Here is a 19,008-nt window from a genome sequence, read left to right on the forward strand (position 1 = left end):
TACAACCCCAATAGCCCTTATAGCTGCAGGTGGCACCTATATGGCAGTACAGTAGGGTTTGTGGGTGCACATTTTCATCATGAATGCAGTGGTTGGAGTGTCTTATGGGTCTGGTCCTCCTCTTTATGGTTCACTAGCTCACCCCCTAAACTGCATAAGCCACCTCTGTGCAGCTCTACTAGCCTTTCAACGCCAGGTGCTGATGTTCTGGAGGCAGATATGTAAAGTTTGTATTCCAATTTTTATGGTGGTGTGGGGGGTCAGTGATCACTGGGGGAATGTGTGTGGATATCTGATCACTTTGAGTGCCTTCTGGGCACTTAGACCTGTTTTTACATCGCCTAAGTCGCTGCTTATAAGTTCTGTCTAGGCAGCCTCGTTAAACTTTCGGTTATACATGTAGTACGACTATGTCTAGGTCGGCCCACGTCCCTCCAGAATCCCGCTCTCACCACTCCTCCTAAAATGTCCCTTTTAGCTCTGGGTGTACAGCAGCACTGAAAAGGCCTAAGTCGTTTTTCGATATGTCTAAAACCCAGTTTGATTATCAGCACTTGGATGACTTGTCTTTTAGATCGCCCAAGTACCAATTTAGGTGGGATTTTAGACATATTTTCATTTCGATTATGAGCCCCACATTGTTTTAATGTAGATAGCAGTGATAAGGGCTGACAATCGTTTTGTGGCAAAATCGCCACTGCTTCAGGGCCACCCACTGGAATTAGCGATCTCTCAAAAGGCTAATTTATCCTCCATGCAAATGATTTTTTCCGATAATGTAAGGGTGGGCGTGTGTGGGTCCACACCTCCAATGCTCTGAGGCTTTTTCTTTTACTGGTTAATTTTTGCTTTTATGGAGGCTATAGAACGGTACACCAAAACAAAAAATAGGAACTTTGACTATTTCAGCCTTTGTAACCAAAGCGGTGCTCAGAACCGTGTAACAGTGAGAAAATCACGAGTCGGGGAATGCTCCCCTGTGAGTGTTTTCAGTCGTCTTTCAATGCACCATCTTCATTTGGTAGAAAGGGCATGAAATAGACTTCAACAAAATCTCAAGTGTACTTAGTAGTGTAGAACAAACTCCAAAAAAGTTCTAAATCTCATAAATTAACAAAAAAAAGTTTTTTTAAACTTAACTGAAATAAAGGAGAAAGGAAGTTGTTTCACTCCAGTGGGTCCTGACGTGTTTCGCCAGTGGCTTCCTCAGAGAACCCCCATTTGCTGACTGTAATCAAGAGTAAAACTTTTCCTCTGCTCCCAAAATTACATCACTTCCTATTCGATTTTGTTGAAGTCTATTTCATCCCCTTTCTACCAGATGAAGATGGTGTAATGATAGACGACTGAAAACACTCACAGGGGAGCATTCCCCGACTCGTGATTTTCTCACCGTTATACGGTTCTGAGCACCGCTTTGGTTACAAAGGCTGAAATAGTCAAAGTTCCTATTTTTTGTTTTGGTGTACCGTTCTACACTTTGGGAACTTCAGTGTTCTACTTTTACCTTTTATTTGGCTATAGAATGGTGCCATTTATAAATCTAACTTAATTTAGAGGTCCTTTTACAAAGTTACCTTAGAGCGCCCTTATGCAGGTCTTTTCAGCTTGCTCAGGCCATTTTTACTGCAGCCAGAAAAAGGGCATTTTTCCATTTTCCAAATTAATATTCCCATTAAATTATCACAAGATCCTATATAAATACTGAAAACAAATTTTTAGATGTAAGATGTATTCTTATTAGAATTTCCAATAATCAAAATGATACAACAGTCACTTTGTGAATGTGAAGTGTTCAATACCCAGAACTCCTGCAAATGAGCCACTAGGAAGTTTTCCTGGGAACCATCACCACACTCCCATGTCTCCTATAAATGAAATTATATTTATATATCAGTGTTAAGTTGAAGCCAGGCACTTATCTGAATTACTGCAGGCACTCAGATGCCTCAACTTGAAATGCTGATCAATGTTCAAAGTGACTCAACAGGAAAGCATCTTCAATAATACAAAACCCCCTGTGCTCAATTCAAAATGTCTGCATTCACCAAGACATCCCCTTAGATAAGTGCCTGGCTTCAACTTAATACTGATATTTAAATATAATTTCATTTATAGGGGATGTTGAAGTATGATGATGGCTCCCAGGAAAACTTCCAAGCGACCTGATCTTGTTTAAGGCGATCTTAACAGTACAACCTACATATGATTATGCTATTTAACTTTCCTATCCAGCATCAGTGTTTGCAGTTGATCTGGTTCAAAGAAAATATGACTAGTATCTGAAAAAGAAATCAAGCATTTGGATGAAAATTTTAAGAAAAAAATAGCTTCCAACTCTTGACTTAAATTGAAAAAACTGTTTTTTGCCTAGTTTAGGAAGTCCTAGATACATCAGGAAATATCTGTAGTTTCCCTCCACAAGTAATCCTTCTTAAAATAATACTTAAGGATCAATACTTTATCTGTTTCAAAAGAAATGAAAGCAAGTAGAGTGGAGTGCTGGGCAATATCATCCTGAGAAGTTTCAAGAAAAACTGTTAAATTATCCAAAGTGATGCATATAGGAAAGAGGAACCCAAACTACAGCTACATGATGCTGGGTTCTCTGCTAGGAGTCACTGCACAGGAAAAGGATCTAGGTGTCATTGTTGAGGATACGTTGAAATCCTCAGCTCAGTGTGAGGCAGCAGCTAAGAAAGCAAATAGAATGTTAGGCATTATCAGGAAAGGAATGGAAAACAAAGATGAGAATGTTATAATGCCCTTGTACAGCTGCAACTTAATACTTTGTGCAGTTCCAGTCGCCGTATCTCAAAAAAGATATAGTGGAATTAGAAAAGATACAGAGAAAGGCGATAAAAATGATAAAAGGTTTGGGATAACTTCCCTATAAGGAGAGGCTAAAGTGACGAGGGCTCTTAAGCTTAGAGAAGAGACTGCTCAGGGGTGATATGATAGAGATCTGTAAAATACCAAGTAGAGTGGAAAGGATAGATGTGAATCGCTCGTTCAGTCTTTCCAAAAATACTAGGACTAGGGGACATGCAATGAAGCTACTAAAGTAGTAGATTTAAAACAAACTGGGAAAATATTTCTTCACACAACGTGTAAACTCTGGAATTTGTTCTGGAGAATATGGTGAAATTAGTTAGCTTAGCAGGGTTTAAAAAAGGTTTGGATAATTTCCTAAAAGAGAAGTCCATAGGCCATTATTGTGATGTCTTAGGGGAAATCCACCACTTATTCCTAGGATAAGCAGCATTAAATCTGTTTTACTACTTGGGATCTAGCTAGGTACTTGAGACTTGGGTTGGTCACTGTTGGAAACAGGATACTGGGTTTGGTGGGCCTTTGGTCTGTCCCAGTATGGCAATTCTTATGATCTTATCTACCCCCCTCCGCCTGCTCTCCTTAAATCCCTCTCTGGCAAAAAAACCCCAATATCTTGTAATAATTAATGAGTCAGCAGTAGGCAAATTTAACATTTCTTTCAGATATTTCCTTAGTAGAATTTCTGCAGAGAGTAAAGAGCAAACATGAAAATTTAAAAATCTCAGATTGAAAGATCTCATCTAATTTTCCATCAGCTAAGGTTTCCTGTGCAGATAACAGACTATTCTTAACATTGGACGCCCCTGCTTGCTGCAAAACACCAGTCTGAGATTCTACTTTCTTTAAGGAGACATCTAAAGGAGAAATCTTTTGATCTATATCCTCCGCTTTAGAAACCACATTCTGAGTGAAATCACAGAGCTGCTGTACTGAACACTGCAGCTTTGCTTCAGTCCATAAGAACATAAGAATAGCCATACTGGGTCAGACCAATGGTCCATCTATCCTGTTTCCACAAAGGCCAATCCTGACAGAAACCCAAGTAGAAGCAACATTCCATGCTACCAATCCTAGAGCAAACAGTATCTTCCCTCATGTCTGTCTCAAGAGCATACTATGAACTTTGCCTCCAGGAATTTATCCATACCTTTTTCAAACTCATTTACATTAACCACTGTTACCGCATCTTCTGGCAATGTGTTCCAGGCTCCATTTCACCACAGTCCAAACATCCATCAAATATATTTATGAGGAAGTCAATTTTGGCTCTGGGACTTTATGGGGAGATACCACAGGCTTGATGGAAATCATTTTAGGAAGTGGAGGTGATGGTGGCTGAGACAAAGCACACATTCCTTCTGTAGGAATAAAACTCTCTTGAGAAAGTCCTTTCAAAGCATTCTGGCAACAAGATTTCATTATAGGATAACTAGAGTATGCCAGCTTCCTGACTGGCTCCCGCAAATTCTTGCAAGAATTCACGGAGCCAGTCTAGAAGCTAGCTCCTGCCCACTGCACCTCCGGACTACCAGGGATTCCAGCAGCAGAGGAGATAGGATGGACAGGGTGCAGAGCTCATAATTTACGTAGATTATTGGCGTATAAGACACACCCCTTATTTTAAGTTTATTTTGAGGGGGAAAAAGTGTGTCCTATACGCTGGCAAATACAGTAGTTGCCCTGATAGCTTCTACCTGACATGGTGCTAACTTTGTATAGTTCAGCAATTTGATATTTTAAGGTAAGAAAAGTGACCTGCCATAAATAAGTGTTACTTTTATCACCAATATAAACTGTGTGAAACATAATCATTATATTTCAGTCTTATATTTTAATATAAGTGTGATTTTTCTCTGCAGGGAGAACGAGGTACTCAAGGTCCCCCTGGTTCCCCGGGCGATGATGGAGGAAGAGTAAGTTATCAATAAACTTCTTAAAATTATGTTCTGCACACATTTTAAAGTTAGTCTTCAGCATACAAGCCAACCATTTTTATAATAAAGGAACTGGTTGGATCTTACAAACTAACCAATTTCTTAAAGCACAGACTTTTGAGAACAAGAATCCACTCTATCAGATGCAGCTGAAGAAATTCTTGCCCTCTTTTTTCTACTATTATTTTATATGCATATAGGCACAATTTTAAAAATCAATCTTTAAATCAAAATTCAGAAATAAAATTTCAGCATTCCAAGAAACCTATAACTGTCATAGTCCACTGCTGGACTATAGAAGGATGAGATTACAATGAGATAACAAAGGATAAAAGGAATAATTATCTTCTAACTAAGGCGCAGAAGAAGTTTCTATCTTGGCCTGGAGCGCTAAATGCTCCGAGGCTCATAGGAATTATTTGAGCATTGGAGCAGCATTGGTGCATTTAGCATCCCGGGCCGCAGTAGAAACCTCTACCACGGCTTAGTTAAAAAAAAAAAGGGGGGGTAAATATTATGGGGACCTTTTACAAAGCCGCGGTAGGGGTTTAATGTGCGGAACATCGTGCGTTAAACCGCCTGCCGCGCTAGTCCCTAACGCCTGCATTGACGAGATATTAGGTTTTTGGCTTGCCGCGGGGGTTAGTGCGTGATTAAATGTCCGATGCGCTAACCCCGCTAGCGCGGCTTTGTAAGCGGATCCCTAAGTCCTGATAAGGCTCAATGAAGACAAGATTTTACATATAGTAGAACCCTTACCTTCTAAAAAGAATCTTAATTGTGAAGGATCAAAAAAAAAATTGCTTATTTTGTTTACAAAATAAATGAAATGGATTCTTATTCTTGGAACTCATGTTCTAATAAATTGGTTAGTCCATAAGGTGTCACAAGCTTCTTTTTTGTTTATGATGTTATAGACTAGTTTGGCTGCTCTTCTGGAAGAATATTTATGTGGGGGTTTTTGTGAATAAGATGAATGTATTAAATGAAGATCTTCTCCATCCATCTGACCATCCAGTGTGTATACATATTATAACATCTACTGTACATACAAGTCCACAAAAATTGAGAGACAACACAGACATGCACATAACGCCTCCTGTCTGCTTGCAATTCTGCTGGTAGGTTGCACAAGTCCCACTGTCATAAATAGATTTCCTTGAACAATTATGGATACTCCAAAGAGTAATATCCTGGGCTCAAATATTCAGTTTGTGGTAGAGAATGACACTGTGGGAGAATTTGTCACTGTCCCTGACTCTGTGGTTAACCATGGGAAACCATCCCCGGGTCATTCTTTAAGGAGAGAGGGAAGAATCAGAGTATAAATGGGCGCAGCCACTGGCCCTCAAGCCTTGCATTGAAGAATGCTGGTGTAGATGGACTGAGCTTGAGATAGACACTAAAAAATGACACAGGATGGTGTCTTGCGGTTATCTGTGGGGACAGGAATGGGGACAAATGCCCCATGTCATTCTCTGCTTGTAAGCCACTCACAGCCACAGACTGAATTAACTCTGGATAATCAATGCTCCTCCAGCACTGAATATCTAGGTTAGTGCAGTGACCCAGTAGTTAACTGAGCAGTGGCCGATATTCAGTCTGGTGCCCAGTTAACTTAGTAGACAAAATTAGAACAGTCTTTTTACTGTCCTAACTTTATAAATTTATTTAGTTGGTTAGTGGACTGAGTTAACTGGATAAGTAATGGCTCTGCCCAAACTCTACCCCCAATAGTCTAACCTATCCAGTGTGTGCATTGCCAATTAGAGCTGATAATCAGTGGTACTACCCAGTTAAGTGCCACTGAGCCTTCGGATATTGCCCCCTTCCCATTCCAAGACTTGGGTGAATTACATATGCTATTGCTTTCTTCCTTATTCCATGATTCCTTTCATTTTCATCATAACAGGGAGAAGATGGAGAGATTGGACCAAGAGGTCTTCCAGGTGAACCGGTAAGCAGATTTCAATTTTAACGTCTATACTTATGAAAATGTAAGGCTAGAAGACTCCATAAGGTCCATGCGGAGTTACAGTTCAACTTTACAGTTTATTCGAGCCCATTGGGGAGTCCAGTGGGCTCAGGTGGATCCCCTTCATTCCCACCTGGACTGAACTGGGAACCAAAATGGCATGAAAACCCCCTAGTGGTAGTTTTGTGGTTCCACTACTAGGAAGCATCCTTTCCTCTTTCCAGCAAGAGACCTTGGGGAAATCATACTATCAGGGGTATTGGGAGAGGAGGGGAATCTGTCTGTTTTAAAGTGCCTTAACCATTAGTGCAGATCCACTTAATGCACCTCAGGGTACTTTAATTCCAAAATTGTGGCTTTGGAAATGTAGGCCAGGGTTTTCAAGGCTTATATTTCTGGTGCCTACCTTTTCCATGAATCATGCTTAGGGAGGTGGTTTACGATGCCTAATGCCACTGTAAATGTGACTAATGCTGGAAGTGGTATTATAAAACACTCACTAAATACTGCTGTTGTATCATCAATTAAATCATATAACTGTTGTCTATGTTATTATAATATCATAACCACGGCTAAGAATCCACCTTAACTCATATTCCTTGTTGGTGTAAAACTTTGAAACTTCATTATAAGTATATTATTTTATTTGTATGGACCTTCAGAAAGTAATCAGACCAACAATAGCCGATTATCTGCAGTTTTTGTTTTGTATTTTGCTCATCCTTTTGTTTACTGCAGTCTTTGTTGGATTCTTTTTTGTGTTCACCGAGTTAAAATATTACATTTTTACCATAGCTTAATAATTACCTCTGTTAGGTGGGCTTACTCTGGAAAAGGTGTATAAGCTTTTGAACGTTGTCCTCAGAATGCATAGCATAAAATTTCATTTTCTATGGAATTATATAATACACTGCTTGATAGTTGTTTTTTTTTTTAAATAAAGAGTCATAAAGAGGAAGAAATAATAGGCAAGTTGCACATGTTGTACTTTTCTTATTATTATCCAATTTTAGATGGATAGACTGAGGGACATTAAGAAAACATTTTTATAATAGCAGAAATTTCCAGCTACAGGCAGGGCAAGAAGAATGCATGCTCTGAGACCCCCATCTTAATAAACAGTTTCAAGGATTCATGTGTATATTGGAAGAGCCGCGTGAAGAACTCTGAACAGCATTTTAACGTAAATTTGCCATGTTATGTTTATTCTTATTATATCTGTGAAAAGTACAAGTTACCCCCAAACATGAACAACACACTTCACTGTCAAAATGATAACCTGTCCAAACATGGTACATGGATATTAAAAACAGCACCTCGCAGTTTATGGATCTTTACTGTTGCACCGTACCCTTGTGAAAATGTATGATATTAGCTGAGTAAGTTTGGGTCATAAGAATGAACAAAAAAAAGTACCATGTATATTAATGCAGGGGTTCTTGGGATACCCCCAGCCAGCTGGGTTTTCAAGATAGCCACAGTTAATATGAAGGATGCAGATTTGCATGCATTCCTTGTATGCAAATTTATCTTATGGATATTCATTGTATATATCCTGAAAGCTCAACTGGTTGGGAGTTTCTGAAAGACTGGGTTGAGATGCAGAAAGTTCCTGTGGGCAGAATGCATGGTAAATGAGCAATCTATGTTCATATTACCAGCTGCACAATGCATGCTAAGGAAGCTATTAGTGAAACCATGGCAATAAAGAAACATTTTTGAAAGAGCACAATGTTAAAAATGTACTGTCTGAGACAGCAAAGAAGAATAAAGAGGGCCCACTGACCTGAACCCCCCTGCTTTCAGAATAGCATTCTGCATGGGCCCCTTTTATCCCAGATAGTCTAAGAGCCCTGACCTCCCCCCCTGCCTCTCTCCGAATCAAACCAAACTAAACCAATCTCTCCCCCCCCCCTTGCTGTATTTGGTAATCTGCACTCATACTACCACATAAAGGAAACATTCCCAGGATGCATTGCATGGGGTTCAGACACCACCGTTTTGCAAGACAGCAGTATGGGAAAGAAGTGAACATCACTCCTGTATCTTGAAGATATGTTGGGGGGAGGTCTGGGGGGCAGGAAGTGGCTTTGGTGAGATGCCCACTCCCTCCTGCTACAGGGATGGGAACCCCTGACCCCCAACTCCCCCCACAACCCCACACCACACAAGCCTGGTGGTCTAGTGGGCCGTCCCCTTCCTTGGACCTCCCCATACATTTTTCCAAAAACTGGCAGGAGGGATGCTCACTCACTCCTGTCCCAGGGTTGGTGACCCCCAATCCCCCTCCACAACCCCACCACTCAAACCTTCAAAGTGGCGTGCTTTCTCCATACCGGTGCATCCTGGGATGCACTGGGGAGAGGCCAAAGGCTCTGATTGGCACAGGTTCCTGACCCCTTTCCAGTGTACCCTGGGAGTGGAAGGGGTAGATATTCCAGACAAAGGCGCACCTCGTTCCCCCTCCCCCCCCTTCTTAAAAAACAATGTTACATGCAAAAATTGCATTTTTCTAAATTTCTTATCACTCTATTTCTGGTTGTATTTGACTTATAAATGTATTAACATAAAAATATAAACATCAAAACATAAAATGTGTCAGAAGTCTATATAATACCAATTGATCATGCGGGTACCAACCTATAACATACAAATAGAAGCTTGTATCAGACAGACAGTTTTAAAGAACTTTTTTTTATAATTTTAGCATATTATATTACTGCCACCTCAGCTTCTAGTATCTTCCTTCTTTTACAATGATATTCATGGACATCCCATACTCAGGAATCTTTGCAGTCTCTTTGGCTTTTGCAATACAACAGCGTTACACAAAATGTGGTCACTAAGAGAAGAATCCAAAATGCATTAATTTAGAAATATATATAGCATTCAGTTTTTGGAAAATAAAAATAAATGGAAAAAAGCTACTAACATGATATATTTTAGCATGCAGAAGAACTTTTTTTTAATGTTTTAAAAGTATTTCTCTGTTATAACAATGTAGTTGTAAACAGAAGAAATCAAATGTACAGCATGCATTGCTTAAGCTGTTTACACAGAAACTGTTTATGCAAATTAACTAATTCCAGAGATTTTAAACAGAAGAATTGGGTTTTTTCCTTTAGGGTCCAAGAGGATTATTGGGGCCAAGAGGACCGTCTGGACCTTCAGGACAACCTGTATGTAGTGCTTAGCCCTTGCATTACTAATGACTACTATATTTAGACAACTTAAATAACTATATTCATATCACAATTAAAATAATTAATTATTCATTTAAATAGTGCTCAGACCCACAACCTTAGTGTTCTAGTGTAAAAACACACAACACCAGTTGCCATCAGACCATCATGGCACTCTTGATGTCTATAACACCATATAACAATCCAACATCCATTTACTATAATATAAACTTATCTTTTGTGGTGGTTACTATTTCTCTGATGGTCACCTAATAAGCAGCTGGTGTCATAAAGTGCTTGTGCAAATACTAATAAGTAATAACTTCTGGAAGATATTTGTTGTGGGTCTGAGCAATATTTAAATTAATCATTAATTCTTTTAATTGTGATATGAATATAGTTATTTAAGTTATTATCACAATTGAAAAATATATATATCAATATATTTATTTATTCCATTTACTATATTTAGACATCAAAACAAAATCCCTGATATGATTAGTAGTGTTTTTTTTCCCACTAAAGGGTGTTGCTGGTATTGATGGGCCACCAGGTCCCAAAGGAAATGTGGTATGTATTCTTTTTAGATATATATATATATATTTAAGAAAATATGCTTAAAAGATTTACTAAAGATTAACTTGTTTTATTTGCCACAGGGCCCATTTTACGTATTCCTACAGGCTATTCTGCTGATAGGTATTAATCTTTAGTAAAAGACTACCTTAGATGTATTAAAGCCTTTCTATTAAGTTACCTGATAATGTTTGCCTCTTAAACACTGGGTTTTAATAAATAGCACTAGAGGTTTATGAGGGTCGGAGCATTTACTTCCCCAGGACCTCAGTGATACCACCCAGAGCTCGATGTAAGAATAATATTGGACCAGTGACGATTGGATACTTAAAGCTTTAGGGCCATGAGAGTAATTGAACCCTGAGTGGTATTGCTGAGGTCCTGGGGAACTTGTGTGTGTATGAGCTCTTACACTATTTGAAGAATTTACTATGGTTTCAAATCAGAAGCTTTTTGATACATTAGATTCAATTCTAGATGCAATTCTATAAACTGGCACCTAAATATAGATGCCGATAGCACGCCAGATTTATAAAGCACCAACATTTATTTGCACCAATAATTGGCATATTCACGAAAGTGCTAGGCGCTATTCTATATACAGTGCTTAAATCACATATAAGATGCCTGAAGTTAGACATATTTAGTAAAAGGAGCCCGAAGTGTGTTAAATTGCAAAACCATATGCATGAATTTACTGTAATGCATGTTAGTTTAAGTCAACATGGGAATGTATAATAAGCATGCAAATCACCTTATTATCATGCAAATAAAATATTAAGTTTATGTTGAACTTTGCAAGCTGCATTACTCATGAAAAAATATCCAAGAGCATTGGATTGATGCTGGCCATCACAGAAGGCTAGTGCTTGATAATTGCTATGTGGAACCCTCTCCTATCCTCAATCATGACACCCCAATCCTCCTGTTGGAACATCCCCCTAGATCCTACTAAGCCAGTCAAGCTCTTTCATCCCTTGTAGACACCCATCAGGACCTCTCCTCTCCCAGAAATCCACAGTTGTTTTTGTCCTGTCTGGCTCTGGGTTCAAAATAGTGCCTTTTGATTCCTAACAGTGGTTTCATACAGTAGTATTTATGTTAGAAGTCAAGCTGCTATATACCCCAGAAAGTTTTCTGAGGTAATTTTTAGGGGAGTCAGAGTTGAAGAAATTTATTTTGAGGAGGCAGAAGACCAAGGGTTTATTTTAGGGGTAGGGGCAGAGGTCTTTCAGAAGGGTAAGGAATCTTCTTTAGGTGGGTCAGGGGTTAGAGGTGAGGACTTCACTGGGTCCAGGGATTCTCCAGAAAAGTTGAGGGCCTTGACTGAAGGTTGGTGGTCCACATGGCAATTGGCAAATACTGATCCCTTTAAGTGTACGCCAAGGAGAAAAATAACAAACCCCCACTTTTATGAAGTCACGTTAGGCTTTTTTATCACCTACCAAGGCAGTAAAAACTCTGATACTCTTTGAATTCCTATGAGCATCAGAGTTTTTACAACTGCGGCCAGTGATAAAAAAAAAAAAGCCTAACGTGGCAGTGGCTTCATAAAAGTAGGGGATAGATTGCAAGGTTGATCACAAGTTGCATTATTCATTTACCATGAGCCACTAAGCTGCCATACTGAGATTAGTGACTTTTTTTTAGCTGCAGTGAAATGCAAACTTTTACCACAGCTTAGTAACTAGCCTCATAAAAAATTAATGCTCTCAAGACAAGAGTATTTTAGAGATTTTAAGCAAAAGATATCTGATGATTTTTTTTTTCTCTCTATTTCTTCTTAGGGTCCTCAGGGTGAACCTGGGCCCTCTGGCCAGCAAGGAATTCCAGGCCCACAAGTAAGTTTACAAAATCAAGTCATTTCTAGTGCACAATTTATTTTTTCAAAAAAAATATTATTTTACCTGTGAACTAGAATGCACAGATATGTTTGTATTTAGATAAGTCAGTATTCAAAGCACTTACCCAGGTAACACTGCTGAATATCAGTATAGACTGCCTCAGCATTATGGGTGCCTCCACTTAAGTGCCCCATGGGAAGTAGTAGGAGCCTATTCTATAATGAAACCTAGACCCTTAGCATTATAGAATATTAATGTAATCTGTGATTAACACTCCTAACATTTAGTCACATACCTAAATGAGGCAGGGATGCATGTAATGTAGGGTTTTCTATAAGTTACCTGAATAAGTGTGAGCTCTGCCTATGCCTATCCATACTCCATTCATGTATACATCCCCTAGCAATGCATGCATTGTTCTGGCTCTCCTGAAGGATACCAGCAGCTCAAACCTTCAGCACCGTAGTCTCAGAACATTATCAAACTGGACTCTCAATTCCTTAAGCAATATTCTTTAATACAGAACTCAAAACAAAGGAAGAAATGAACTTGAAGTTTATTGCTTATGAATAATTATGGCTCCTGTCCACCCTCGACCAGTGTAATTTCCTTCTTCAGGGACTGAGAGGGGCATTTCAGCTGCTTGCTGTGGATAATGTTGTATTTTTAGAGATAACAGTACTAAATGGTAAAAAGCTTTTAACAGAACAATGATTTTTCAAGCCATGCAGTTAACTAAGCATGGAGCTTGCTACTACTGAGACAGAGGAAAAAAAAAAAAAAAGAACAGTAGAAAATAACACAGAGGCTACCAGTCCAGTGTGATAGAAAGTCAAAAGTTACTAGAAATGTCCCATATTACATAAGGGGAGCTGGGGGAATCATCCCTAAAGGTAGGGTTGCAGTGACCTGCTACAGGTAGTATATATTTGTTAAAATAGTATTAAACACACACTTCAACACAAATAACCTGCTTCCATTAATATGGAACCTAATTTTATTTTGTTGTAACCTGTTCTGGGCTCCTGGGGAAGATGGGCTATAAAAATAAACAAATAAATAAATAACATGCATAATTGTTAATGTTGAGTTTATAGAATTGACTTTTATTTGGATAGTGCCAGGTGGAGCATGGGTGGACAGTATTCACGCTGCTTCCCAGATAATGCAGTACATAAAATCTGTCCTAAATTTTCCAGATAAGCTATCTGGATAGAAAACTGAATATTGACACTATTTGGATGCCTTATCTAGTGCCAGCCACTATCCAGACATGTGGCTGAATATCTAGGTGTTACTTGACTTCTACAGTCAGCATTAAAAACAAAACAAAAACTGACCAAGGCAGCTAAATATTGACTGAGATATAAATATTGCATAAATATTGCATAAGAATGTGTTAATATTATTAAAAATAGGCATGCGTTTTCTTTTTTTTAATTATTTATATTACAAAAAAATAATGAACCAAAAATTAACACAGTAAAGGAATGAGCAATGAAGGAGGACAAAATCATGATAATATATGGATTAAAATTCACAAAATTAGGGCCCCTTTTACAAAGCCACAGTAAATGCACCGATGCCTATGGGAATTGAATGGGCTTCAGTGCATTTACCACTCCAGCACGGCTACAATGGCTTCGTAAAAGGGGCCCTTAGAAATAAAAGGGCCCTTTCACTAACAGGGGCAGGGATTGGTGGAACTGGGCAGGCCTGGGGGGGGCGGGTCTAGGGTCCGGATTTTACTAAAGTAAAATCTGGTAACCCTACCTGGACATAACTTACAGTAGTGCTTTGTAGCCTTCAGTAAGCATGTGTTAGTACTTACTGCAGCTTAGTAAAAAAGATCCCAAAGATCATTAAATATTATCAAGTGAAATAAAAGTGTCTAGTATTATTTGGTATTATGGTGGCTATTGATAGGAAAATTATTTTCAAGTATGCATATTTCAAAATAAAACAAGAAAACACACCAGCTTTCATTGACATACTATGAATCCCTCACACATCGCAATTATTACGATCTTCCCAACAAAATCTCCTTTCAATTCCTTCACTTCGTCACATATTTTATGACACAACACATAAAACAATCTTTTCTGTAGTAGTCCCATCTTTATGGAATGCTCTTCCTAGCCATGTCAGAAATGAAACCTCCTTACCCATATACAGGACAAATCTAAAGACTTTTCTATTTAAGAATGCCTTTGCTCCTTAAAATTTCTTCATTCCTAAGTAGTGCAGTATTTTAACCTTACCCCTTCCTACTATGTAAGCCCCTTTGACTTTTTATTTGTTTGAATATTGCATTTTCCCCCTCCACCCCCCTTTTGTGTCTCTAGTTAATTTGTTCTCTTGCATATACAGTATGTCCCAGTGTTTTGTTTTTTTAATCCTTCTGTTTTAAACTAAAGATGGGTGTTGTACATTTTGTGCTTATTTTAACAGTTAGAAATGTTGCTATCTGCTAGCACTGTTGTCCCAATAGAGAGAAATGTAACAGTTTGTTGGTTCTGATGGAAGTATATGTACATTTTTATGACCGGTCTCTAATAAGCCAAATTCTTCTTTTAATAGGGTCTTCCTGGTCCTCAAGGTCTTATTGGCCCTCCTGGTGAAAAAGTAAGTACTAGGTTATTTAGTTATATTTGAATATGGTAAATATAGATAAGCAAATTCATAACAGAGAGATCAATATTTAATGATAGCTGAATTTCCTGACTATTGCTCTGTGATTTGCTAAGTGATTGGAATCTTAAGCCTGGATTTTTGATCTGTGTATTAAGCTGGCTGTTGTACAAGTAGGTGTTTTCTATTAGACTTCTTCTTTTTTTTTTTTTAATCATTTTTATTAGAAAGGGTTCAACAGGATACAGGAACAACACTGAAACCAAAAGTGCAAATACAAAAAGCTTGGTATATACAAGGACTTCACCCTCCTTGGAAATCTACAGAGATGGTACAGTTACAGTAGAGCAACAGAGGGAAACCAGCCTCTCCCGTCAGCTTCTTAATGTGGCATAGTGAGCATCTGTTCTATAATGGCAATTGGGCACCAAGATACCATTATGGAATACTAGCGTAACCTGGCATTGGTGTGCCTGACATTTATGCATGCACAGTAGAGTGACAAGGTAATTGTTACTAAAGTAATTCTGTGATTCACGATAACAGGGACAACCTAGACCAAAATGCCTGATATTAATGCAACGGCTGTGGACCATTCATGGTAATGCCATGGAAATAGGAACTGCTGGCATGGTAATACCTTGGCAATGGGAATATTTAACATCCCTGATGGTCTAGTGGCCTGTTTGGGGGCAAGAAGGAACCCAACTCTTTCCTGCTCCTGCTGCCACTATAGACGCCAAAGCTCTGAAGCTTTTCAAGATAGCTGCTGAAACTTCAAACGGCAGCCTCACAAAATTTCACAAAGTCTCGCGAGGCTGCCGCCAAAGTCTCAGAAGCCATCTTTAAAATCTTTGGAGTGGCAGGGGCAGGAAAGAGTTGAGTTCTTTCCTGCCCCCAAAGAGGCCACTAGATCACTAGGGATATTAAGATAGAGTGCAGAGGTTCATACCACAGGGGGGAGGGGGAGGGAAGGAGAACCACCAGAGCAGGGAGGGAGGGATGGAAGGATGGATGCCAGAGCAGGGAGGGAGGATGGGAGGGATATCAGAGCAGGGCTGGAGGGAGGTCATAACAGGGAGGAAGTGGGAGGGATGAATGAATGGATGGATGCCAGCTAGCTAACCAGGGCATGGAGGGTGAAAAAATACAGAGATGCCAGGAGGGACTGAAAGGAAGGAATACAGAGATGCCAGGAGGGAGGGAAGAAAAGGAATACAGAGATGCTAGCGGGGAGGGAAAGGAAGGAGACAGAGATGCCAGAAGGGGGAAGGAAGGGAAGGAAATAAAAAAGAGAGATACCAGAGCATAAGAGAAAGAGGTGGAGACAGAGCGAGGAAAGTGAAAAATGGTGAGGGATGAAGTTGAAATGAATTATATATAAAGAAGAGAAGGGGCACAGGCTGGATGGAACGGGGAGAGAGTAGACAGTTTATGGAAGGGACAAAGAAAGGGACAGTTTATGGAAGGAACGTGTCTTCTATGGCTCTTATGGGAAATCTGCAACTCCAAATGCCTGTTTACTTGGCACTGTTGCTCTCGTTCAACATCAAGTTACATAAAGCAACCGTTTCACCATCTGCCAATCTACTAAGTGGATGCCTCACTATAATTTCAACCACCAATACAACTATTTTCTTAGAGCTCCTAAGCTTACTATAGTCAATTCTTCAAATAGTGTAAGAGCTCATACACACAAGTTCCCCAGGACCTCACCGATACCACTCAGAGCTCGATGTAAGAATAATATTGGACCACTGACGATTGGATACTTAAAGCTCTAGGGCCATGAGAGTAATCGAACCCCGAGTGGTATTGCTGAGGTCCTGGGGAACTTGTGTGTGTATGAGCTCTTACACTATTTGAAGAATTCACTATTGTTTCAAATCAGCAGCTTTTTGATATATTAGATGCAATTCTAGATGCAATTCTATAAACTGGCACCTAAATATAGATGCCGATAGCACACCAGATTTATAAAACACCAGCATTTATTTGCCCCAATAATTGGCATATTCATGAAAGTGCTAGGCGCTATTCTATATACAGTGTGCTTAAATCATATAGGCCCAGGTTCTATATAAGATGCCTGAAGTTAGGCACCTAGATCAGTACGCCTAGGCAATCTAGGTGCCTAACTTAGGTCCCCTTTTATTGAGGTACGTACATGCTAAACACACCCATGATCCACCCCTATCCACACCTCCTTTCTGGTAGGTGCCTTGGTCTAGATGCCTACCTGAAAGTGGTAGGCACCTACTGAGTTAGATATCTACCATCCAATTAATTTTCATTTAAACCAATTTTGAGGTGCTAATTGTTTGTTATAAGTGCCAATTAAGCTTTTTAAATAATTAAGGTCTCCTTTTATCAAGCTGCGGTAAAGCATTTTAATGCTGGCCAGTGAGATAAATGCTCCAATGCCGATAGGAATTGAATGAGCATCAGAGCATTTATCTCATTGGCCAGCACTAAAATGCTCTACTGCTGCTTGATAAAAGGAGACCTTAATTATTTAAAAAGCTTAATTGGCCCTTATAACAAACAATTAGCACCTCAAAATTGGTTTAAATGAAAATTAATTGGATGGTAGATATCTAACTCAGTAGGTGCCTACCACTTTCAGGTAGGCATCTAGACCAAGGCACCTACCAGAAAGGAGGTGTGGATAGGGGTGGATCATGGGTGTGTTTGGCATTTAGGTACCTGTTTTGGATTTATGTGCCATTAGGTGCCACCGCCTAACTTAGGTGCGCCTAAGGTTAGCATACCTACCAGCACCTAAGTCCACTTTAGGCACCACAAGGCACAATTCTATAAACAGCACCTAACCTAAGATTGACAAGCGCTAAGTACTGCATTCCTTAGTGCCTATGTTTTAGGCATCATTTATATCATCAGGACCATAGAGCACTTATGGGCAGAGAATGGGTATACACAGCCAAACTCAAAGGAAAAGGGAGGCAAACCTCACCTCAATGAAGCAACAACAAAGGAAAACGGCAAGGTAGATGTCCTATTCCAGTCAAAGATAAACTTTATTGGTATAAATATAGTCCTCAAATACTCAATCAAAATAATAACCTAAGTTCAACTCCTATCTTAGGCCAACACACAACTCCACAAACGTGTTGAGTTAAAGTGTCCTAGAAAACCCCCCAGAACAACCACATATCATAAATATTAAACCGAAGCACTTGAATTTCGGAATAAACTAACTTTGTGTACTTACTGAACTGCGGTTTGAGTCCCACTTCCCCGCTGTGTAAATGCAAACTAAATCAGCGGGAGACTCAAACTTTAAAGCACTCTCTTGGCGTCTGACCTCACTTCCGGAAAATCAAAAGGTTTGGGAGCCATTTTGTGCTAAAAGACTCTAATTATTTTTTGTTTAATTTTTGTTGTTTAGAAAACGTATGGTATTGTTATTATTATTTTGTTTAGCAAACATATTTAAGAACATTTAAGATTTGTATTATTAAGAAAAACCTGATATTTGCATGAAGTACTATTAAATTCACAAACAGTGATTAAGCAATGTACAAAGATCGCAACTTTGAATACACTATCTATTGAAAAAATGTTTAGTCAAAAAAATGTTTAGTCAAAAGCATGTTAACTTAAAAGAAATGTTTAATTGAAAAAAACCTGCCAGTTAAGGGAAAGATTTAACCCTTTAGGATGAACAGTTTGAAGTCTGTCAATCCACTTTTGTTCTACCTGAAGTAACTTTTTCCCCCTATCCCCCCCTCTGCAAGATGCTATAACTTGATCTATAACCATACACTTCAGTTGTTGAAAAGAATGTTGTTGCAATAAGCAATATGCTACTAGAGGAGCTTCCTTCCTCTGTAGATGTAAGCAAGATTTATGTTCTGACATACGAATATGGAAAGGTCTCGTAGTTTTTCCTATATACAACTTTTGACAAGGACACTGTATCATATAAATGACAAAATCCGACCTGCAAGATGTACTATGTCTTAACATGTATGTTTTGTGATTAGATGGATTAATGAACGAGGACTCCT

The 19,008-nt window shown here is 39.1% G+C and overlaps 1 protein-coding gene across 1 annotated transcript in view; it reads left to right on the forward strand.

Moving 5' to 3' along the window:
* Nucleotides 1-19,008, forward strand: part of COL11A1 (collagen type XI alpha 1 chain) — a 528,076-nt gene that overhangs the window by 219,980 nt on the left and 289,088 nt on the right. Inside the window, exons 19-24 of the mRNA XM_033916645.1 lie at nucleotides 4,695-4,748; nucleotides 6,682-6,726; nucleotides 9,870-9,923; nucleotides 10,452-10,496; nucleotides 12,290-12,343; nucleotides 14,927-14,971. Coding sequence (XP_033772536.1) covers nucleotides 4,695-4,748; nucleotides 6,682-6,726; nucleotides 9,870-9,923; nucleotides 10,452-10,496; nucleotides 12,290-12,343; nucleotides 14,927-14,971 — 297 coding nt within the window. The remainder of the gene's footprint in view (nucleotides 1-4,694; nucleotides 4,749-6,681; nucleotides 6,727-9,869; nucleotides 9,924-10,451; nucleotides 10,497-12,289; nucleotides 12,344-14,926; nucleotides 14,972-19,008) is intronic.

This window comes from Geotrypetes seraphini, chromosome 12 (assembly GCF_902459505.1).
Source record: "Geotrypetes seraphini chromosome 12, aGeoSer1.1, whole genome shotgun sequence".
In the NCBI taxonomy this organism is placed as follows: domain Eukaryota; kingdom Metazoa; phylum Chordata; class Amphibia; order Gymnophiona; family Dermophiidae; genus Geotrypetes; species Geotrypetes seraphini.